At 37.2% G+C, this 24,621-nt stretch overlaps 3 protein-coding genes across 3 annotated transcripts; all 3 read left to right on the top strand.

Moving 5' to 3' along the window:
• The first annotated feature begins 9,396 nt into the window (after positions 1 to 9,396).
• Positions 9,397 to 20,749, top strand: LOC149792616 (uncharacterized). Its single transcript, XM_089971245.1, has 6 exons — positions 9,397 to 9,548; positions 11,226 to 11,338; positions 14,982 to 16,419; positions 18,273 to 18,423; positions 18,857 to 18,995; positions 19,263 to 20,749. Exons 3-6 carry the CDS (start codon positions 15,419 to 15,421, stop codon positions 19,967 to 19,969), a joined length of 1,998 nt encoding a protein of 665 aa, XP_089827371.1. The 5' UTR covers positions 9,397 to 9,548; positions 11,226 to 11,338; positions 14,982 to 15,418; the 3' UTR covers positions 19,970 to 20,749.
• Positions 20,750 to 22,260: 1,511 nt separating this feature from the next.
• Positions 22,261 to 23,538, top strand: LOC149792615 (zinc finger MYM-type protein 1-like). The gene is made up of 2 exons (XM_089969591.1): positions 22,261 to 22,337; positions 22,419 to 23,538. Exons 1-2 carry the CDS (start codon positions 22,261 to 22,263, stop codon positions 23,536 to 23,538), a joined length of 1,197 nt encoding a protein of 398 aa, XP_089825717.1.
• Positions 23,539 to 23,900: 362 nt separating this feature from the next.
• LOC149792614 (uncharacterized) lies at positions 23,901 to 24,317 on the top strand. The gene has a single exon (XM_089969590.1). It carries the CDS (start codon positions 23,901 to 23,903, stop codon positions 24,315 to 24,317), a length of 417 nt encoding a protein of 138 aa, XP_089825716.1.
• Positions 24,318 to 24,621: the final 304 nt, after the last annotated feature.

The following is a 24,621-nucleotide window of genomic DNA, read 5'->3' as shown; positions in this document are numbered from 1 at the left end:
TTATAGTTTCAGATGGTCGAATATCTACATAGGCCACATCTGATTGGAGAAATCAAATGTACTTTGATAGATTATGTAATACTTTATAACACACATACAAGACTTTTCCAAATAAATACACTTACATATAAAGTGTAGGATCGAAAAGTAATATTGCTGAAACTAGACTTTGGATAGGTGGAACGTACATTGAAACTGCGTTTTATGAATTCTTTCTGACCGAGGAATCATCGAGGCTTAGCTCAGTATAATAACTAACTAAATTAAGACAATATAGAAATATATTTACTTATATGTCTATGCTATGGGCTACTGACTCTCAAACACAACTCGACATGTGCATTGGATTCCAGAATGTTTATACAGCATCTGCCAGTTTATGTAAAAGCATGTCTTAGATCCGTTGGAGATGTTATACACATTATGTACTTCAACGAAATAAGAAATCATTTGAAACACATGGAACCCGAGAATCCCACAGTGAATGGATAAACTTCTATCACAGTAACCTAATATATTTTAGGTCAGGATCTTAGCAAAATGTGTCCAGACCAATTGCAGTGTGGCTTCATTTTGAATTAGAACAACGCCAATACACACCCATGTATGTTCGTAATGCAGACCTCACAACAACTTGGCATTGAAAACCTAAACCTAAACCACCAACCATCCTACCCAGATTTAGCTACTTGTGGCTGCTTAACGTTTCAAAAATTGAATGATTTGTGAAGAGGAAACTATCAAGAAAACAGAATATACATTGGTACTAATATCGGTGACTCGCTTCAAATGCCGTCAGCTGCTTAGATGCTACACGCACTAAGGACTTGCGTCACAAGATGGGAGGAGCGCATTAAATCGAAAGGAAGTAACTTGACAAAAAGTTAAAACTATTGTAAAGAGTTATGCATCCTTTATTAGCGCGTTTGTAATATAACATTTTGGAATAGTTATATATTTTTGACATGCTATATTCGATTCTTCCTCCGTGTGTTGAAGGTGTTCTCAAAGACTTTTAACAAATTTTGCCTCATTCTTTTTTTGTAAAAATTATAATCAAGAGACGTGATGATATATTTTTATAGATCTACATTACAGACATTCAAATAGGTCTTCAACTAAAACGGTCGAGAATGATATTATATATTGTTGTAAGAAATCACAACCTTTAGACCCAGTGAAATATATATTTGTACATACGAATTTCGAATTATGCCTAAGTTTAAACAGATTTCAACATTCTCAGACGTACTGCTTAATTAAGCATGTGTTTTGTCTGGCATCATTATATGTTTCCTTATTCACAATATACTAAACAAATGCTTGGAAACTGTTTGAGAGACTATGGAGGTTTGCTATTTGTCCTTCTTTATAGAATTAACTTTAAAGTTACATATTGCTGTACTAATATGATGTTAAAGTAAATCACGGATTCTTTTTCAAAAATATTCTTCTAACGAGGATTGCATTGGAATTGATTATGTGACTTATAGTTCTGCGAATGTATTCCAATATATCTAGGACTTTTGTTCACAGTGCAAAGAACACTACAATTCTTATATTAACAACATTAACAATTGAAACAATTTCTCTCCTGTGCACATTTTTATAAAAACCAGCAGATCTGTCACTGAACGAAGAGTTCATTTAATACTGGTTTCTTTTTTCATGTTTATACTTTGATCCAAAAGGAGTTTATTTAGTATGAATTAACACCTTTGAGTGTAGGTGAACTTTTTGAAATCAAAAAGTAAATACAGTATCCAATTACATATTATTTTATGTCTTAAACAGAATTGTTTTATTATTACTAAATTAATATATTATAGTAGCGACATGCACATGAGAACCTATTAGTAGACGATCTCCACATTAATTAACAACCCCTGAAATAGGACTATGAACATAAAGATGTATATTTAGTTTTCTAGAATCTGGTAAATGGAAGGAAATGATGTCTACTAAAATTGTCTAAATCTTTTATAATCTATAACTGGCAGCTCTCTTAAAATCCAACTTCTGTCTTACTTTTATTCTTATTTTGCTTTCACATAGATGAAGTGGATGACGAGTTTTATATTATGGGTTACGGTATATATATATATATATATATATATATATATATATATATATATATATATATATATATATATATATATATATATATATATATATATATATGTGTGTGTGTGTGTGTGTGTGTGTGTGTCCAAAGCCCTGTGTTAGGACTACTCCTTGATTGTATCATCAATCATCATAGTTATAAAAGAACATACAGCTTAAACAGTGATATAGCTAATACGATGTACATTTATATTTAACGTAAACTTCTTTACTGTTGCGTTACTGCTCTGTTCTTTGACCATGTATTATCCTGTTTAAATGGACACCTGCGGAGATGTAAGAATCAATTAATGAAAGCACAAATAAATAGTTGATTCATTTCTGCTTCGTAGCACACGTTTCATTTCAATAGTTTTCAGTGTACGTGACACGTATGGTTCTATATCTCTTGTTGAACTTTAATGTGCGTTCATGTGTAACAAGGAGATTGACAATTTCTCATTTTAACGTTATCCTTGTCTTTCACATATTCCCTCCTTATCCTCGTCGTTCGCATACTCCCTAGCTATCCTCGTCTTGCACATACTCCTTTGTTCTTCGTCCTCCTGCTTTTTATAGCCTGGCTAAATGCTAATGTTTAACAGACTCTTCGCTTTTATTTTTAAAACTAAGTTTTTGTCGTTAAAACTTAATATCACATATATTTACTATATTTGCATTGTAAAAGGAGACGGGCATTAATGTTTTAAGCCAGTTGTCATTCGTTCTAATCATTTACTTTCATTATCGTACGTTTTGTAAGCTTCAATTACAAATTTATGACGTAAAATATATTCAAACTAGCAATGGAATTGAACGAAAAGGAAGAAAGAATGCAGAATAGTTCCTAAAAATTAAAAGTGCGGGCTTATTATCAGACAAAGATGTTCATGGTAAATATTCGCCATTTTTGTTTACTTGTTATGGGGAAAGGTTAATCAGCACCATCTGATCTACGTGACAGGGTATTAGGGCAATATTTTGTACTAAACATTTCAATATTTAAAAAAGTATATGTCTGACAGCCAGGAGAAGACAAAAATTGTTTTCTGCAAAATAAATTGTAAGATCCTTGCCCAAAATTTCAACTGAAAAGAATAAGAGAACATCGTATTACTTAGTGAGTCTTTTCAAGCGAAGGAAGCGTTTATACGTGCATATAGGGTGGGGATTTTAAAACATTTTAAGCTTCGGCACTGAGGCTGTGACCCAGAGGGTACGAACTAAAGTAACGGTATGATGCAAAATCAATATTTGTTCCACAAAAAGGAAAGTCAGCATCCACAGTAGGAAATTTTCTTCAAGAAACATCAAGTATGTCATAGCAAACGTACATGAACAATGAATTCATTCGATATTTACTCAAATAAACGAAGCGACCTATGATTGCCTCAAACTCTCTCCATTTTCATAAAATAATAACATTTTTAATCCCTAAACACTAAAAATAGCACATTTTCTCAAATTCATTTGAATATTTTTGAAGTATCTTCAAACAAAGATGTAATATTGAGTTTGTGACGTCTACACTGACGAAAGATGAAACGAACGCATAGCTTAGAAATTATACATATGTTTCCCTAAGAACAATTGAAAATTAGATATTTGAAATATACGTGTAGTTGAGTAAAACATAAAACAAAATGAAGCAATGACTATAGATCCGAAATGTTATGCACGCGTATTTCATGACAGTAGTAGTCGTTCACCGGTGACTATGACGACCACAGCTTCAGTTCTATGTTCTCAAGTCGTGTGCCTAGAGATTACTAGTAAGTCGTCCCCGCATGTGGTAAACACAAGGATTTGTACACAAGTAAAATTGTTGACAGCTCTGGCCAGGAGAGTGGCAAGTTTTCTCTGAAAATCGGCATTTCTCTGTTGTCCTGCAGCGCAAACGCCAGTGATCTTTCTATCTTGCTCAAGGGTCTCCCATAAGATACTGATGGTATGAATGTTTATCAAAAACACCTGCAAGAGAGTCACTGAATCGCATAGTTTGTCCTCCAACAGCGCCAGTGATCTTTCTATATTGATCAAGGGTCTCCCATAAGGCAATAATGGTATGAAGGTTTATCAAAAACACCTGCAGAGAGTCACTGAATCTCATAGTTTGTCCTCCAACAGCGCGCTTTCCCTCGGAGTGTTCGCCATGATCAGTTGTTTCGGAATCCGTTCATCGGGTATGCGGACGAAGTGTCCGCCTGTATAACTTGGGTCCAGTGAAGCAAAGTGAAGATGGATGTGATGCTATATCATTCGCAGGATTATGCGGATAAGATGGCAAACGAAATTCCTGATACCGAGGTTGTCACGAGGGCCGGCATCACATCCATCTTCGCTTTGCTGCAGAGGACCCATGTTCGATTTGAACTGACGAAGCTAGGAACTAGAGGACTGGTGGCCGTAGACAGCTTTCAGGGTGTCGTAGAAGCTCTTTGTGTCGTTTATGTCTGCATAGGCCAGAATCTCGTCTGCTTTACTGTGGATCAGAGAATCCTACATCTTGCGAAGCTTCGCCTGATATGTCCTGTGCATACTGGTAAACCTGCCCTCTTGGACGCGCATGAAGGATCTTCAGAACGGCTTTATGAAGGTGTTGCTTTTCTGCGAGTAGTGTCTCCTGGTCGTTCTCGTCGATCCAGTCCTGGTTCTCGCTTACCGTCTTTCTCAAATGTAAGTAGAGATTTGATAGACAGTGTTTCTAAAGGGGGAGACACCGCTCCGGTGGCCTATTGGTTAGTGCGTCCGATTCGGATGAGGAAGGTCGTGGGTTCAATCCTCGGCCGAGTCATACCTAAGACTTACGAAAAATGGTACTAACAGCTGTCTCGCTTGGCGCTCAGCATTAAGAGGTTAGTGTTAGGACTGGTCAGTCTGGTGTCAGGATAATGTGACTGGCTGGGAAATCAAGCTACTTGTCTGCGGCATGATGCCCTAGTGCTAGACATATCTAAAACTGACACACTTCAGACATCGTAGCGATATGACTGAAAAATTATTGAAGTTACGTTAAAATTCCAAATCACACACACACACAAACACACACTCTAAAGGGGGACCCAGTCCTACTCAATAGTAGCATGGTCAATCTTCTGGTCTGTGTGTACTATTCAGGATGTTTGAGAGGCTCTCGGTGATTTAATTATTTTTCAGCTTGAATGTGTTTAGTCTCTTTACGGTCTTTTTCCATTGGGGACGTCACTTGGGCTGGATGTGAAAGTTGAACCTAGACACATTTAGAAAGTGGTCCGTCCAGCAATCAGCATCACAAAAGGCCTTCTTCACTCGTACCTCATGTCCGCCTTTCTTCCTGGTGATCGCGTAGTCGATGAGATGCCAATCCATTAAGCTGCGGTGCATCCATGACGTCTTGTTTCAGGTAGTAGGCGGAACAATGTGTTGTTGATGAGATTATGTGCAGCGCATCAGGAACCCGCTGATGTTGCACTTGCCGACGCCGAGTATTCCAACAAATCCGTATCAAGTATGGCGGTCAGTCGCTACTGTATCGTTGAAGTCGCCTAGAATGACTAGCCTTTTCGATTTCAGTGTGGCTTAGATGCGCGAATCTAGTTTATCAGAGAACGTATCCTTCACATCATCTGAGTTGGTAATTGTTGAACTGTGGACGATGATTAACATGGGACTCTTCTTGTACCCAGTGAGAACTGAAAATTCATTAAGCGATCATTAAGGTCCTTGACAAGGATGGTAAGCTTGTGCACTTGGTGTGACTTCACCTCGAATCCGACACCTGCCACTGGACGTTCCACACTGCGACGGACACTTCCGAATAGCGTATATCCGCCGTCAGCACCTAACAGCTGACTCTCGTCTGATTGGAGAGTCTCGCTCAAAACTGCTATGTCCACATTATATCGTGACAATTGTCAAGCAATCAGTGCATTCAGTCTTTCTGGTCTATCTGCGTTGGATTTCTCCAAAAGAGTTTGCACGTTTCATGTGTCGAAGGTAAGCACCGTCATCGTTTGTTTTTTGTTGATTTTCGACCGCAAGGTGGGGATCCTCGTCAGCTGAAGTAAATTGGCCAGGGTGAAGATAAGCAGTTTCTGCTTATGCACCTTTTCTAGCCCCTTCGCCATGCTATGGAGGTAAGTACAGCGATCCTGAAATGGGCTGCTCAGACACGTTGGGGGCTGGCTAGTTCCAGTCGAAAGCGACCTTATGCCCTGAACCACCTGTGCGCAGGTTCATGGCTACAGCTTACGTGTTATCTTCTCGTGACTTGTGCCTAACTTGGATTGATGTTTGGGAGAGTTGCGGAGTTTGTCAGCCTCAATCTCTCACATTGGTCTATCTGGATCCAGTAGTAAGACATGGTTGAGACAACTATAGACAGGTCTGGACGCATTGGATGGCCATGCTGACCTAGGTGGCTCACCATAGTTTTCACGCTCCATGACGTGTTGCTAGATTCGCCTTTCTGCCCGTCGAACGAGCTGGTGGTTTCCTCCGCGCAGTCCGCCATGTCCATTCTTCACGTGCTTAGGTAAACAAGCCCTAACTACTCGACGGTTTATGACCCGTCGGCTATCCTCACCTGGCTTAGCCCATCTGTCGAAGAGGTTTAAAGTATCAGGGTGTGACCGCTATCGTATGCTAACACCTTCTTCTAGCCACAAGTGAGAGCGGTGAACCAAGGGGGAGCCAAAGGTTGATGAACTGTCCTGAGAGGTGCTATCCCTCCCCGACGCCTCTGACACCCCATTTCATAATATTATTTATTTTGTTACTATAGCAACCATTATATTAGAACAAAGAATTTGCAAGATGTAAAGTCGAAAGAGTGATGTTAGACGTAAGGTCTAATTACATTCATAAAAATTCTTTATTATGTCATTGTTTAATAGACTATTAAATACCTCATTGAAATAAAACATATTTTGACATGTCCAAATTTCTTGAATTTCATTGGCTATTTATGGATGTATTTACTTACCAAGTTAACTCTTTGATATACATTTAGCATACATCTTTGTGTATTTCTAAGCAATGAGCGAATTCATTGAAATACGAAAGGAAAATTGTATAGAGCAGAATGAAAATGATGATAGAAGCTATATTGACAAATTATCAAATACTAACATTGTTATTTCATTAATTTTGTGCTCACAAAACTGAGACAACTGTACAGTGGATATATATCTTTTCAGTTGTCGAAAAAATCGTTATAACTGTTGTCCAGCGTGCTAACCATCGATGCAGACGTCACCTACCGTTACAACTGGACCGTTGCTGACCGATACCATTACAACCATTCTCAAACGTCGATTGTGATTGGGATTTTGATTTTATCGTAGCTTTAGCAATTTTAAGTCATATCACTACGAAGTCTGGAATGTGGCTGTTTATAGTGATGTCTAGCACTGGGGCATCATGCTGCAGATATGTAGCATGATACCCCACCCAGTCACATTATACTGACACCAGGCTGACCAGTCCTAACACTAACCTCTTAATACTTAGCGCCAAGCAAGACAACTGTAAGTACCATTTTTGTAAATTCTTTGATATGACTCGGCCTGGGATCTAAACCACAACCTCCCGCATCCAAGGTGGACGCTCTAACAACTAGGCCACAGGAGCGATCCCTCCAGCATCGAGATAGTCCTTTATAATGGAGACGTTAGTTAGCACCACTGCGTTTCCGTTGTGTTACACAGCGTACTTTGTGTTGCTTTGCTGTAAATGTTTTCAATATATTAATGTCTTATAATATATGAATATTTGGTACATACTACAGTGAAATCTCAAACAACAAATCATACAGAACAGGAGGCTTTTACGTTATCATAAGAAGAGACACTAACATTTACCTGTTTACATATATTAAACAAGTGCGTCAATTCTTTCCTAAAGCTGTGCGTATTAAGCTTTCAGGTTATTTCCTTTCCTCTCAAAAGCTAACTAAATATATGTCTATGTATTTATAAGAAATCTGGTATCATGAATTATGTTAAGTCTAATTACATATTCTAATTGCAGACTATATAAGGATATCATTTTTAATATTAAGTCTAATTTCAGATTGTACAAGATACCTGTTTGACTGCGACAAAGACAAAATAATAATAAATGAAAAAATTAGATTTTACAATTGGCATATTCTGTCTTCCGTTTGTCATCTATCCCTTGCAATCTTCTTATTAGGACTTGACAAACGTAAGTTACTAAATTTACTTTGTGATATTTATTGTTGACAAGACATTTATATTTTCTTGTTCTATTCTTTATCGGAATTTAATCATAGTGAACAGTGAATTAATAGTGAATTAATTGAAGAATATTATTCATAAGTACATACATCGTCCGCTCATTGAAAAAATTAAGATACAAAGCCATCAATGTTCCCTATATTGTTATAAAACCAATTTAGAGGAATGCAACTTAAGATTTCTAATATGAACAGCCCAAAATCTAAGCATGTTATCTCATCTCAGTCATATATCATCTCTTAATAAGAACCACCAACGCACCGTACCGGAAGCTACGGCCAAGCTTTCTCGCATTCCCACATTGGCTGAACCTGAGACTAGAAACAAAGAGGACAGAAGTGAGATGTCATTGATCGTTCAAGACGAGAGAGTGAGTCCACTTCGCCACCCGGGCCCCGAGAGAGAGAGAGAGAGAGAGAGAGAGACAGAGACAGAGACAGAGACAGACAGACATATACAGAGATAGGGTAGTAGCAGTACCAGCAGCATTATTAGTATGTAACTAGGTGTTCCATTGCATAACATAGTTTGGCCTAACAACAGGCGGTGCAAATTTTGTACCTTAATTTTAATCAATTAAATATATATATGAAAAATTATCAGTCTGTAGAGCACAGCTCTAAGAGACCCAACGCAGAATAATTTCTCTCCTCCACCACCTCTGTAAGTAGGTAGTGGCAGTACCACGAGACTGATGATTACCCTGTGTCTTTGTGGAATGCAATTGTCAATTTGGCTACAATTATATAACCACTATGTCTTCAACATAACTGCACTTTATATTACTTCACCTAAACGTGAAAATATATTAATTTACCCCACAGATCAAATATCAGCAATGTTTGAGGGCAGAATGCACCTACATAAATTATACCAATTGACTCTTTATTCCTGGCTGTTAAAAGACGGCCTCAAGCGACCTGTAGGTGGCGCATACATTTTCCATTCGGCTCACAAAATAAATGAGGATGATGCTATTAAGCTTGAGGCCTAGAAAGACCTCAGTCTAAAATACCGGAGCCACACACTTATATTATTTGAAATGGGAAGCAACTCCACCTGGGAATCCCCTGCGAAGTCTCACTCCACTTACCATGACGTATGCCGTTTAACAAACAAGCCGAACACACCTGTCCCGACTTTGTAAACAACATGAACACACCTGTCCTGACTTATATACATTTTAATCTACTCCTTGACGCGAAGGTAAAATCTTCTACTAGATTTTCTTTCTTCAGACTCTCTAGATTATTTAATGACAACGTAAATATTGATCAAAAGACAGTACGTATATGTGTTTATTACTAATCGCGTCGATCGGTTCGATACTATTTCTTTCTGATGCATTATTCAAGTAGATGTGACCAGTCAGTTAGAGCCATACGAGCCATGATACAAGCCAGTTCATTTTGCATTACTACCTGTACTTTACCTACAGTGGTTACATAGATAATTCAACGTTGATTACTCTGTTGGTACCATATTTCGTCGTGCAAGGCTATAGAACGTTTGTTTAGTTCATACTGTTTATGCTTAAACAATATCTTTACAACTTAACATTGTATAAAAACGGCTGTTTGACCTAAATTTGCCAGTATATATGAATGGTGCTCGGTTTGACACAAGAGATGCGGCAGGTTGTCTAATATTTCATTCAGATGGACTGAAAGGATTGGGGGGGGGGGGCACCAGACAGATACCAACCCCCAACCCCCGTTCCAGAAAAAAAGGAAAAGTTGTTACGTGTTGTGTATTCCCCGAAGGTGTGTGTGTTTGTATTATTTATTATATAATTTTGACCAAAAATTTGACTTTCTGAAATTTTTGATGGGGTATTTAATCCCTAGTATTATCTAAAAGGTTGTTCGTCCGACCCTGGGTTAAAACCCCGGTACTTCCCTTGTTTGTTTGGTGATCTATGCCAGAGATCTCTAAGACCCGTGTGTGCTATATGTGTATGCTATATGTGTGTGTCCTATATGTTTCTATGTTGGGACGGCTTCTGTAGTCAAATTTCCCCAGTTGTCTTCTCGTATACTATTAGGCTAATAATTTTTTATTTTTATTTTCCATTAATTATTTAGATTGAGTTTTTGAGATTTGATAGAGAAAACGGTGTGAAAGGATGAGCAATAACGTGGCGACGAAAACATTGGGCAGAATGGACTGAACTGTTGCTGCCTTCTTAGCCTATCTAAGCGACATTCTTTTATGACTGACTGACTATTTCCTCTTCAGAAGAGATTTCATTCAGTTAATTTTTCATTATTACACAATAGAGATAGGAGCATAGCTTAACATTAATGGATTTACAGCACACTAAACATGTAATATATATATATATATATATATATATATATATATATATATATATATATATATATATGTATGTATATATATATATATATATATATATATATATATATATATATATATATATATATATATACACATCCATACATACATACATACAAGCATATACATACACACATACATACACATACATATATATACACATACACATATACACACCAACCCCACCCCACCCCACCCCACCCACACACACACACACATATACATACACATACATACACATGTATAAGCAAAGAAAACACTATCTAAACACATGAGTGAGATAACTCATTGCAAAAGAAATATATAAGCAACAGAGATTAAGAAAGGAAGAAAAGGAATTGGAATTATTTACATTCGCCTAGAACGGTTTAAATAGATTATCATATTGGCTCTCACTTAGAACACCTGTAAATAATTTATGAGATCGAAATGAAATGGGTCCATTTCCTTAATTTACTGAATAAGCATAATATCATATTTCATTTTCAAGTTAATTTGTTCTTCTGTACATTGTGTCTATTCCTTTAGCCAACACACACATGAATGCCTGCCATGAGTGATCATCCATAGAATCAAAGATGTCCTCTCTCTTGCTCAAAAGGATATGAAGTAATGTTCATTGTCCTGACATAAAAGCCAGTGTAAGTCTAGAATGTCTATTGTATCTATTAGTTGTTCAAACATAGTATTACGTTCGTCGTTTAGGGCTTAGCAGTATAGTAAAAAATGCTTGGCTGTCTGTAGTCAATCTTTTGCAGAGTTTACAGTTATATTCATTCTCTGTTGAAATTGAGCACATAGTTAAATAGGCAATGTTAACGAAGGTCCACATTTTATAAGGAAAACATTTACCAAGCTTTCCGACAGCAAATATTTGAAGAGTACTAAGGACACTTGCATAATGTAAACGTTCAGGTCTCATTCCAAGTTTAGATCTCCTCAATGATTCTTCGCAGCAGTGAACTTCCGTTTCAATATTCCTCCTCCAGACTGGTTTCGGGACAGAATATTGGGTGTTTACGTATGGGTGGAAACAACCGCCAAGCTGGTATTTCAAATGAACACGATATGCATCTTTAACAAAACCAACCCTGTCGCTTTCATGTCTCAGGTAGTCAAGAATTCTTCTGTTGAATATAATTTTCCTTGCTAGTAAACCATTAGCTCTGCAGATTTTATTGAACAAACTTACAAGAGCTCACATAAGAGGGACTTTAATAAACTGCTCCTTATTGCATGTCCATTCAGGTAGCGGAGCTTAAACAGTTTGGGTAAATCATAGTATATTTCAATTTGTATGTATATATGTATATATTACTTTCACATTTTCTCAATTATCATTATTATTAATATCATCATAATGAACATACAAGAAAGTGACTTTTTACATTTTATTATTATTCATGTTAACACGTGTTATATATATATATATATATATATATATATATATATATATATATATATATATATATATGTATATATATATATATATATATATATATATATATATATATATATATATATATATATCAGCAAATGATCGTGTGTCAGAAATTGATTCGACTAATTGTACAAAACTGACATCGAACAGAGCAAAACTAGTTTTTAAGCAGCCTGAGCGTTTTTGACTCGCAGTGAGATGCTGTCAGTGTAATAATGCAACAGACACAAACAATATTTATTGTTTTTTTGCCTGCAACCGGCGTTCAAACACCAGGAAGTAAAAGAAATCTTACTGTTTGCCGCTCAGCATAAAGAAGCTAGTGTTATGACTGTTCGGCTCGGTGTCAGGATAATGTTACCGGGTGGAACATGATGCTACATGTCTGCAGCATGATGCCCCAACTATCAAAGTAGTACACAGTAGACATCAAAGCGATACCTCTCAAATTGTTAAACCTACTTTAAAAATCAAAAGCATACATACTTATTATAATAATAATAATAATTATTATTATTATTATTATTATTGTTATTATTGCGATTAATGTTAATAAAGTTTATCGAGATATAATCTATAGTTACACAACTTTAAATGAAGAAACGGATGGCGCTCTTGCTCCTCCTTTTGCATGTCTATACCGACTGGATTACAATATTAGCATTAGAGCTTGAACCGATAAGTTGTGGTAGCCACATTATTCAGATTAATACTTCCATTAATTGCAAAATATTGAAACGTTTTGTCAATTATAACAGTTTTGTATGTTTATTGTTTGTCGCTGTCCTTTACTGGATAAAGACTCGGTGAGAGATTAAATCAACTGGTCTATTTAAAAGCAAGTTTTACCCTATTTATTGTCAGTTTTGTTCAAACAGTCTAAAATATTATAATTATCTAAAATATTATAATTGTCTAAAATATTTTCAGATGAATCACACAAAAATCAATGAAACAAATTAAGTCTCCTTCAATGATTATTGCATTGTCGATATGTACGCTTGTTTGGCATTAGCCGGAAATCCCACCCAATCCACCCCACCCCACCTCACCCCACTCTCTCTCTCTCTCTCTCTCTCTCTCTCTCTCTCTCTCTCTCTCTTCCACTGTCCTCCATGCATTTTGTAATACTGCATTTCTAGCCCATCCCTATCCCGGGGATAAATAAAATTCAACACAACTAAAGGAGGTTATACTAAACATATAAGCAAATGCAGTTCCTCGGTGAAGATAAATTGTACATATGCATTCTATTAAAGATAAAACTTCATGTGCGTTCAGGGGATGAATGGGTGTAACTATTTACACAATTCACGTTCTAAAGTGCAAGACTTATATAATTAAAATGTAAAAACTAAGTCAAAATTAACAGAAAACGAAATGTCTAGAATTCCGATAGTTTGTATGCATTGCTTCTCTTCCGTACCTGTTACTGAATGTTGTACTACAGACGTTAAGTAAATGTATTCAAATTTGTACATCGATTCGTCATAAATGTATACATACTTATCTTGATATACCAGAAAGAGATTTCCCCTGCACTTAACTGATTCACTAACTTTGCTTTGATGAGTTTTCCCTATAGTGAATACTCTTTTACAACTATGAACAACCGGGAAAATGGGTAGAAATACGAACCATTAAAATTGCTTATGAACTGAGTTTATAGATTCTCATTAAGCCTCAATACCGCTGTAATGATGAGATAATTAGACAAATTCCGTGTGTGACTGATCTAATAACAACAATAGTCGTACGTGGCTCACAAATTGGTTCGAGGAGGTATGAAGAGAGGCAGGTTCACTTCTTTTAAGCGGATCTGAGAAGAAAAAAACATACATTATATAAAAATAAGACTCGGATGAATATTATTTATCAGCTGGGGCGCTCTAATAAGGATTTAACTTGGGCTGAAGACTATTCGACATCGCGTGGTGTTACATTCTTACGTTTACATTGGTGACATCATCAACTCTTTTGTTGCAGCTTTCAATTGAAATCGGTTGATCCACGGAGGTCGCAGATTAATTCGTACATATGTGAAAAATAGCTGGTTCTCAGTTCGAGGGAGAAATTACATGGCTCATTATGTGATGAAATGTCAATAGTATTTGGTTTTAATGGAACCCAACGATGTTTAGAACCAATATATTTCAATATTCAGTATTATTCAAATGAGTAGACATACACGACTCTATGCACATGACCGCGGCATAGGGGCTTTAACGATCTATGAAAACCGTTTTAATTTGGGCAGTACAGTGCTATATTGTTATTTCTGCCTTGGGGATAACACCGTTTCTCAGCGCAAGATATGCCATACATGGCGGCCAGTATCACGGTTGGAGGAAGAACCCGGTAAAAACCCCAAGAAGAACCACGGACCCAAGGGAAGCTACCGGCAAGCTTTATCACATACCCACATTAGTCGAGCCCGAAATCCGAACCCACGCTGACGGAGGTGATATGGCATTGATTGGTAAACTAGAATGCTACAGACCATTCGGCCACAGAGATTAATTCGTATTCTACTGATATTCCAACTTGGGTCCGCAGGTAAAGGCACACAGTTCCGTAGCAGTTTTTCATTAGTCGCAAACCAATAGTACTATACGATACAGAGGGCAGAAAACAAATAATATCAAAATACGCTAAGACACATAAACGTTTATTTTACTAAGAAAATATAAATGATACAATGACGTCCATATTATTTCTTTTCTTCTTTTTTTTGTAACGCAGCTATCCAAGGACAAAGTTGATTATATTCAGGACATTGTCCTAACTGTCAAATGACGAAGTAAATTGGTATGTATTGTTTACATATTATGATATATTTGCAGATATTGGATAAGTCATGGAATTCAATCAGAAGAATATAAACTTTGGGGTCCCGCTGGTGGAAGCTGCTTTGCTTCATTTAGATTTCCTGCGAGAAGTCAACAACAATCCATCTTTAAAAAGAATGGATGTTCTCGACAGGGCCATTTATAGATACGAACACTTCTGGCTTCCTCTTGCTGCAGAAAATCAAAATGAGAACCTGGTGGCGCCTTTGGATATCCATTGGGTATGGCACTGTCACATGCTTTGTCCAAAAGTCTATGTAAAGGACTGCATGGACATCGTAGGTGTAGTAATCGGCCACAAATTGGTTAAAGATAGATGCAAAAATCTAAAGAGATCGCAAAGTCTGTGGAACCAAAAGTACCAAGAAACACGTGAACCTTTCGAATTGGACCTTCACACCTTGCCTACACAATCAAAGACTATTACATAAATGTCCCGGTTATCATACGATATCAAGGAGGCTGCATCTAGACAAGCCGTTTTCTACTATCAGGTCTCTCTGTCACACTATAGAGATATAAAATTTCTTGAGAATGGACTTCTTCGTTACAAGAAGTTCATTTTCCTAAAGCAACAGAACCCAGGAGAATTTCTGGTGCCTTGTTATGATATCGACCTCATTTGGCATACACACCAGTTACATCCACATATCTATAAACGTGACATGGAGAATCTCGTTGGCAAACTTTTTAACCATGACGACACTGTAACTGATCGTAATCCTGGATCCAAACTGAGCACAGCTGACCTGAAAACACGCGACCTATGGAAGAAAGCTTTCAACGAATCCTTCTCGATGTATGGAGCCATGTATCGTGGAAATCCGCCTCAAGGAAAACTGAGTATCCTCGAACCAATGGATATTCACACCTTTTCCACCAAGACAACTGATGTTAAACTTGACGAAGTTGTTCTTCATACCGCTCCTGGTCAACATTCAAAGTTTAAATTAGAAATCTCATGCTGTGCTGATAAGACGTCTGGACGCCCTGTAATTACTCTGAAACGTCCAAAGGGAACAATGCAATCGGACAAAATTTTGTGGAGGAGTCCACATCTGAGCACGTTCACGTTTGATACTAGGCTCCACAACAACTTAAGAATAAACATGTCAGAAAGGGTGCTAAACGCTTGTTGCGGTTCTGAAATTGACGTTGGGGCGATAGAATACAACATTCTGCCTCTTGTAGAAAGTAGTTCAGCTACATCAGGCTGTCCCTTAGAGGTTAAACTGGCTGTTTCTCGCGAACTAGTCTGCGATTTGAAAGGCAGCATTTCACCGACTAAACGTGGAAACGCATTATTTACCCTGGAACAGGGGCGATACGAAAGAGCTGTGATACCAGAAAAGGTAGAGCAACTGTGGGGTCCGATTCCATTGTCGCATCTTCCTCCAGGAACGGACAACCAATGTCAAGTGGCAAACCACAGGTAAGGTTGTGTATAAACTAGCATAAATTCAAGAATAACTGCTGGGTAGAAATTAATGATTGATTAATGCAAATGTTCCTTGTGTTAATTCAAAAATGTAATACTAATCTTTCCAATAGCGTCAGCACACAAGTCATTTAAATAGTCAATTGGCACTTGAAATCACTTTCGGTCCAAATTCAAAAACGTCCGTTCTATGAAGAAGCCGCAAATGAAAGGTTTTCAATAATCTGTTTAATGTAGCTGGTGAAGACGCTGTCTTCAGGAATGCAACATTAATGGTCACCTTAACACTTCAAAATTTTCACATTTTATAGATGTTGTTGTGAAACTGGTCTTGTAACTATATAGCGTTGCTTGTGCTGTGGTTTATATTTTATTTGCTATTTGATATTTATGTAAATTCACAATGAAATAGAAATAATTTAATGTTTCTTTTCCGTTCATTTTTCTATCTTGTTTTGTTTCTCTTGTGCCTCCACGTTTTGCACTTTATCGCCGAGACACGTGTTTGTATTGTTTGTTTATGAGCTTTTTTGTTGTTTTTGTATGGGGGCACTACACCTCCTACTCAATGCTTGCTACAGGATTTTTGTAATCAGTTGTTTATCTGTCTTCTGTTAAGAAGGACTGAAAACTATTTCTACACTTCAATAAAAGAGAATTATTGTACACGAAAAGCATCGGAGTATTTGTCCAATCATGCTCTAAATTACATTGTATCTTTACAAAATATCTACAGAAAAATACATACCTTTTGGTAAATAACGAATAATTTCCTGCAGAGGGCTCTGGTGTGTTTAGTAGTCCTAATTCCTTTTATCAATGTCGTTCGATACAACCAATGGAAACAACCTGGACTTGAACACTGTGGAAGAGTGCATTTTATAACATATCTTTTGACTTCCATTTTGACCAATTTACTCTTTGTTTGGCACGTCCATTTAATTATTGTCTGCATCTGTACGAATTTCATTGATTGTGCACATTATGGTTGGAGATTGAGCCGGCCAATCGGCACCAGTAGTAATAATCAATTATCGGTACAGCTTTGTCAGGCAATAATCGATTTTGAATCCTTTTACGGGATGTACTGAAAACAATGGAGCAGATAAATGTATTTAAGTTCCACTAGTGCGCCTACAAAGAACACCGAACCACATTAACTTGCACACACCGTGTAGGATAGATAAGTACAAACTGTCGCCATATGTGTTCCTGTACGAAAGGAACAAGCAGAAACTTCTCAACAGACGAATGTTTCACTCACATTTTTAATGAACTGAAATCCAGCTGTCGTACTTTTATAACGTATTATATGCATTTGATTGATTGTCTGATTTTATTGCAAGATGCATTTGCAAATATGACATTATTCTTTCACAGATATTGTAAAACCAACGTTCAAATCAGGTTATTGCAAGATTATAACTCGGAACAATTTCCCTGATCTCATTGGTCAGATGACTTACATTGATTCTTAACAGTGAAACATGTGTTTGTCACTGCCTCGCTTCTTCTTCCACTGTACGACATGGAATGAAAACTTTCCTAAAAATAGTATTGCTTCGAATATCTAATGTCAAGGTCGTGTTCGTGACATTAAGCAGCTGTATTACTAAATTTAACTTAAGAGTTTTATATTAATGCCTACCAAAATTGCCGATTGCATAACATCTATTCTATACCTATAATCGATCTTATCTCGTATATCGATTAGCTTGCCAGTTTTTATCATATTCATTTCCAACTGTCTGATACATTAGGTTTTACGACAGCCATTTTGTTTAATAGAGACAGGTACATTTTACAATGGTTAAATATAAACAAGTGAAACTGTCCTTTATTTCCAGACTGAAAAATCATACTGGACAAGTGATATTCACCTGCAGAATAATTCACAGTTTATCTCTACTGATGTCCGCGGTCCAAGTGTATCACCATGACAAAATGGTGGCAGTTGCACATCTGATTGGGTCTGATCAACTTCCTTTACCTACACAGGTATAGTGTCGTGTAATACAGCAATTAAAATCTTCGTGTATATACGTGTAGCTGTACGTGTGTGTACATGTGTATACTTGTAGCTGTACATGTGGGTGAATGTCTATACTTACTTGTAGCTGTACGTGTGGGTGCGTGTGTGTACATGGAGCTGTACGTGTGGGTGCATGTGTGACGTTTTGAATTTGAGATTAAACGAATATGTGAACAAAACGAAAGGCTTCAAACAGGGATCACCACATTTTGTATATCAAACTGTAGATGAACGAAACACGGATGGTGGTCGTGGTGGTGGTGTAGGCTGTAGCCCTAGTGAAGAAAGGTGCAATTAATTTGCTTTTAAATTATATTATTATCTATAAGAAATAAGGGACGTTCGATGAATTCATAATATCAGCATTAAAAGAATGGAATAAACATTTCGTTTCCACAGGTTAAAAATCAAGGAAGCTGTGTGACGCTTAACCCCAGAGCCAATGAAAGGGCAGTTCTTATAAAAAATGCTGGAGGGGATTGGGGTATTTGCCTTGGTAAATGGACTGGTTTCCGGAAAGGGATCCCAGGTGTTACAGGTTGGCTGTTGAAAATTCCTTCTTCATTGAAAAAAAAAACATTAACCTTTAATGGAAATATTCTTTCTCAAAGTTTTTACAGCTATTACGAATGCAAAGTTTATATTTGTAATTTATTCTCTCTCTCTCTCTCTCTCTCTCTCTCTCTCTCTCTCAAAGTTTCTGTAATAACTTGTTCTATTTTAAAGTTAGGCCTGATCAAAGCTTAGAACTCTCTTTTATTGTCAATCAAAAAGACTATTGTTTCAAATGATATTAAATTGACAGGAACTCGAGGCAATCCGGGAAAACGCGGTGTTCCAGGATCACCGGGTACAATGAATGTGAGATTCTTCAAGATCGCTACGGGAAAGTGGTTAAACGTGGAACTTAGGTATCTACAGAACAACTTCAAACTCAACATGGAATCAATGGAGGTTGATTTGAAAAAGGGAATAATTGAGGTTGGCACAAGAAGCAATGAAGTTTCTGAAAACTTGGCGCTCGCATTTTCTGTATCCCTTCTTCACGTCCTATGCGTCCCTCGACCGGCAAACTGGACAGAAGGAAACAGGGTCGCTATGCAAGTGTCCTCACGTGGAGACCGTGCTGTACAGACTGTGCCTTCAGATGATATGGCTTTCATTCTTGCTTGTGGACTTCTTTGGAGCACACCAACTAATTTCTACATTGGGCAGCACTATGGAATCTACGCCTGTGCCGGTTGTGGAGGCGGAGATGGTGTTGGAGACTTCGGACATGTTTCAGGTGACCTACCCTGTGCCACAGATGGACATGACTGTGCAGGTGGTGATGGGTCTGGAGACGCTGGAGTAGATGGAGGAGGAGACGCAGGTGGATGTGGTGGATGTGGAGGATGCGGAGGATGTGGTGGAGGATGCGGAGGATGTGGTGGAGGATGTGGTGGAGGATGTGGTGGAGGATGTGGGGGAGGATGTGGGGGTGGATGCGGAGGAGGATGTGGAGGTGAATAAGAAAACAAGTTGGCACACAATGTATGCTCTTTGTTCCCCTTGTTTCCCAGATTGTATATAAATATTCAGACATTATTTACTCAAATGATGCAGCTGTAGTAAAACACTATTCTTGTGGTAAAAAAAATTCTTTGTTACACTTTTCAGTTTATAGTCTGTTGTTTTTTTTAAATAATATTTTGAGTATTGTATATTTTATATGACACATGTTTTCCAGGTACGGTTTCTTTCATCCAATATTTCATTTTTATGCGTGGGTTTTTCCATCCTCTGTGATATTGTAGTTTCATTTCTTTTCTTTGTACACATTTTGTCAAGTAAATATTGCTACTCTACGACAGCCTTTTATGAAATTACTAATAATGAATCTTAAAATGACATGACAGCTGAACCTCGGTGTTGCTTTTACTTATTGTATAGTTCTTGTATATAATAGAAACTGATATTTTAAATAGAAATATTTTATTGCATTTTTATTGGGTTTTTAGACAAACGATGCCCGCTGTTTTCTTTTTGATGTCTTGTACGTAAGAAAATAACCTGTGATATAAACCTCTGTTTTAATAGAAACGTATAGTCAAATATGTTCTATCAACTATCTTTGTATTAAAATCGAGTTGGTTTGGTCTCATTTCTAATAAATTATTAACTGTTTATTTAGATTTATTTGAACATCACCAGCTTTTGAAGATCACATTTATATACGGCACAATCTGTGGTTCATTCTTACATGCAATTTAACAGCTACATTATTCAAAATTAAATTTATATTCGATGATCCACCTGACTTTCATTATTTTATTAATAACTTTTTGAACAGTTTAAGCGAAAGATATCGGCTGTACTTGCACCGTTAATATAATGAGAAGAAAAAGAAAAAAAGAATATATATATATATATATATATATATATATATATATATATATATATATATATATATATATATATATATATATATTGCATGAATGACTACTGTAAAAGGCCATCCCCTCCTTTGTAAAGGGCGTGGGTTGATTGGCGGATTGTATCTTCTTTCAAGGTGTCCGATTCATTCGGTTCTTGTTATCTAGAAGATGATCTCCGTCGGTGTTATTGCCAGGATCGAGAAAACGTATAAGTAAAATACATATAGATCTGAGCAGATATAAAGAACAGAATGAATCGAGCCCCCGTACATGAAAAATCAAAATTTAATGAATTACATAAACAATGGTGATGATACAGTACATTAGGAAGATACGCGTTATTTTGGAATAAATCTTGCACCGAATTTCAAAACACAAATATATCTATAAAAATAGCTGATCTGTTTTACTGATAGAATTAGTTGATCATACGATCGAGTGAACAATCGAAGATAATGCCTTGTACAATTGCATAACCTGCTTATCTCTGGTTCACTCCAACTCCACTGTAGCTGTTCTCTGTTCTTTCTCCTTTTCCTCTCTTTCCTTTTCCTTTTTCTCTCCATCCTTCCTACTGTTTTGTCTCCCTTTCGCCCTCAAACGTTGTGTGGGTAGGTGGATATGTAAGCATGTAGGTACGTCATATGCTTGGGTACTTCAGTGCGTAGGTACACAAGAGGATAATTCTTGGAATACATATGAAGAGCTATTTTCCCCTTTTAAAATAAACAGAGAACGAACCTAAATGTCCTGTCGGTTATTTTACTGGGAATATGACATTACTCCCCTCTCGTTACCAGATCCTACCATCGGTGTTGAAAGATATACCACAGGTTATTTAATCGGGCCAAGCATGGCAGACCAAAACAATCCTAATTTCATAAGATTAATGTACTTCCTAATGCCTAATTCATTACGTAGCATTATCACACGAGCAGGGCCGGCGCTACCACATAGGCAAACCAGGCAGCCGCCTAGGACGCTGATTTCAGGGGGCGCATTTCTCCAAATCAACAACAGTTTTGAAAAATCAATAAATAAATCTCAGTTTTACTGAGGGTCTTTTTAATCCTGGTTTATTTCATACAGGGACAAATAATCGGGTAGATTCAGTCTGACCGGAACAAGCAAAATGAGTGAGTGAAAATCGCGCGTATACGAAAATTTCAGGACGTAATTACGTTCGCGTGTTTTTATAGACCACGAGTTTTTCCGTGGAATCACGCGTATACGAAACCTTCAGTTTGCCGCGGAAACCAAATTGAGGGAGGTAACTCCTTATTTTAATGGTATAAACAAGGAAAGAATTGGGCAGACAAATTTGCCCATTTCATGAACTGGGCAATTTGACAGATCGGCCGTAAAATATATATTTTGCAGCGTGCCATGGCGGAAAGAAAAGAAAAACCATCTGGAGCCCAGTGCCGCAAACGAAAAGCAGAACAAATTAAGGGGCTAGCAAAGCAAGAGGGGTTCTTCCTGAAATACCTTCGTCCAGAGGAAGCAAAACAATAACACGATGAGTGTGCTCTTGCTGAAATTAGCACTGTGGGCACTGAATATTGTGAACCTACTACACATGATCAAAACTCTAAAACTGAAGTTGCTCAAGCTGGGAATATTTCTGGAAGTCTTATAGAGGAGGAGGAAGAGGACAGCAAGAAAAGTGAGATTCCTGCAAAGTACCCCAGAAAAGATGATTTAGCACCAAGCTTGGCTGACAGTGATCCTGTCACATGGCACTCCTGTTGTAATGATAATTTGCGACAGCTTCTAGTACAACATGGTCCACAACAGGTTGTATTAGATGATTTTCCCAAAGACTCAAAAAACAGAAGATTTTCTCCTATACACTACAAGAGGAGACTAACAAATGATGAAGAAGTGCGCCGTCAGTGGTTGATATATTCAATCTCAAAAGATGTGGTATTTTGTTTTTGCTGTAGGTTATTAAGGAAAAGAAATGGTGCATCATCTCTCCAACAAACAGGTTCAAAAGACTGGAAGAACATTAGGTCAATTCTGTCTTCACATGAGAGGACTGCTGACCATTTAGAAAACGATCAATCCTGGCGTGAACTTGAACTGTGCTTAGCTAAAGGAAAAACAATTGATGATATCGACCAACAGAAAATTAGGCAAGAGGAACATTATTGTCATCAAATTTTGCAAAGCTTAATTGCTTTGGTACGAGTTCTTGGCATGCTAAACTTGGCATTCCGTTGTAGAAATGAAAAGTTGTATTGCCCTGGTAACGGAACTTTTTTGAAGTTTGTAGAATATTTATCCCGTTTTGATCCTATCATGAATGAACATTTGCGCAGAGTTAAGAATCACGAAACACTGGTTCACTATCTTAAAAAAGATATCCAAAATGAGCTTATACAGCTTCTAGCCAATGCTATAAGAAAGCAAATTTTAACTCGTGTAAACTCTGCTAAATACTATTCCAAAATTCTGAATTGCACACCTGATGTAAGTCATATAGAGCAAATGACAATGATTGTCCGTTTTGTTGCTGTAATCAGAAAATCAGATATTATGATACCTGAGCCTGAAGTCATCATACGAGAGCATTTCCTGAGATTTGTTCCACTAAAGGAAACTACAGGCGCCTTTATAGCAGAAACTCTTATTGAAGAGCTTGGGCAAATTGGATTATAAATTGAAAATATGCGTGGTCAAAGTTATGATAATGGGAGTAACATGAAAGGCAAATAAAATGGCGTACAAAACAGGATCCTAGACATAAACCCACGTGCTTTTTTGTGTCCTGCAATGCACACTCTTTGCAACTGCTAGTCAATGATGCTGCTAGGTGTTGTCTTGAAACAACTACTTTCTTTAATATTGTTGGATAGATCTATAACTGCATCTCTTCATCAACTAAGCGTTGGCAAATTCTAACCAGTCTTATATCAGACTTGGGTATAACTCATAAACCATTGTGTGAAACGAGATGGGAGACTCTGATATAATCTCTGAAGCCACTAAGATATCCTCTAATTGATATATATGATGCTCTGATGCAGATCTTTAATGATGCAAGCTTAACAGGTCCCTCTGGCAATAATTCCCGAGATGAAGCCAAGGCCCTTGCTGGTGCAATCAGTAAGTTCAAATTTGTAGTATTACTCGTTACATGGTACAACATCATATTCGAAGTCAACCTTACAAGCAGGGCACTACAAAGTCATGAAGCTGATTTAAATGCAGCTACAGGACAGTTGCAGACAACTAAGAACTATCTCGTGGACTGCAGGACTCAAGAGGGATTTCAAAACGTTTTGGCAGATGCTACTGAAATTACAAATGAACTAGAGATAGTACCAGACTTTGAAACAGATCAAATTAGAACCAGAAGAAAGAAACGGCAGTTTAAATATGAGGCCCAAGAAGAGACACCAAAAGATCCAGGCCACCGGTTCAAAGAAAGGTTATAGTACATAACAAAAGAACATCGTATCTATTGGAAGATTTGTACATGAAAGTAATCAGAATTGCATTTTTAGAATTGGGTGATATATATATATATATATATATATATATATATATATATATATATATATATATATATATATATATATGAATGACGCATTTCTTAAAGCACATAAGTCAACTAAACATAATCTATTGCTCAGGCCGAGTTGCCATGGATACCTGTAAATATTATCATCCCTTTATCTGGTCCAGATCTACCACTGTCGATCCTCAACCCAGTCATCTGGCGTAGTTGTAGAAAATTCC

The sequence above is a fragment of the Sinohyriopsis cumingii genome, chromosome 9 (genome assembly GCF_028554795.1).
Source record: "Sinohyriopsis cumingii isolate HCF-2022 chromosome 9, ASM2855479v2, whole genome shotgun sequence".
Classification (NCBI taxonomy): domain Eukaryota; kingdom Metazoa; phylum Mollusca; class Bivalvia; order Unionida; family Unionidae; genus Sinohyriopsis; species Sinohyriopsis cumingii.
The sequence above is the reverse complement of the archived record's forward strand: the minus strand, read 5'-3'. Positions and strand labels throughout refer to the sequence as shown.

Coding starts and splice junctions, on each gene's coding strand:
- LOC149792616 (XM_089971245.1), top strand. CDS start 15,419: ATGTCCCGGTTATCATACGATATCAAGGAGGCTGCATCTAGACAAGCC. Junction 16,420..18,272: donor TGTCAAGTGGCAAACCACAG/GTAAGGTTGTGT, acceptor CTTTATTTCCAG/ACTGAAAAATCATACTGGAC. Junction 18,424..18,856: donor AACTTCCTTTACCTACACAG/GTATAGTGTCGT, acceptor TCGTTTCCACAG/GTTAAAAATCAAGGAAGCTG.
- LOC149792615 (XM_089969591.1), top strand. CDS start 22,261: ATGGCGGAAAGAAAAGAAAAACCATCTGGAGCCCAGTGCCGCAAACGA. Junction 22,338..22,418: donor CAAATTAAGGGGCTAGCAAA/GCAAGAGGGGTT, acceptor TGCTGAAATTAG/CACTGTGGGCACTGAATATT.
- LOC149792614 (XM_089969590.1), top strand. CDS start 23,901: ATGCAGATCTTTAATGATGCAAGCTTAACAGGTCCCTCTGGCAATAAT.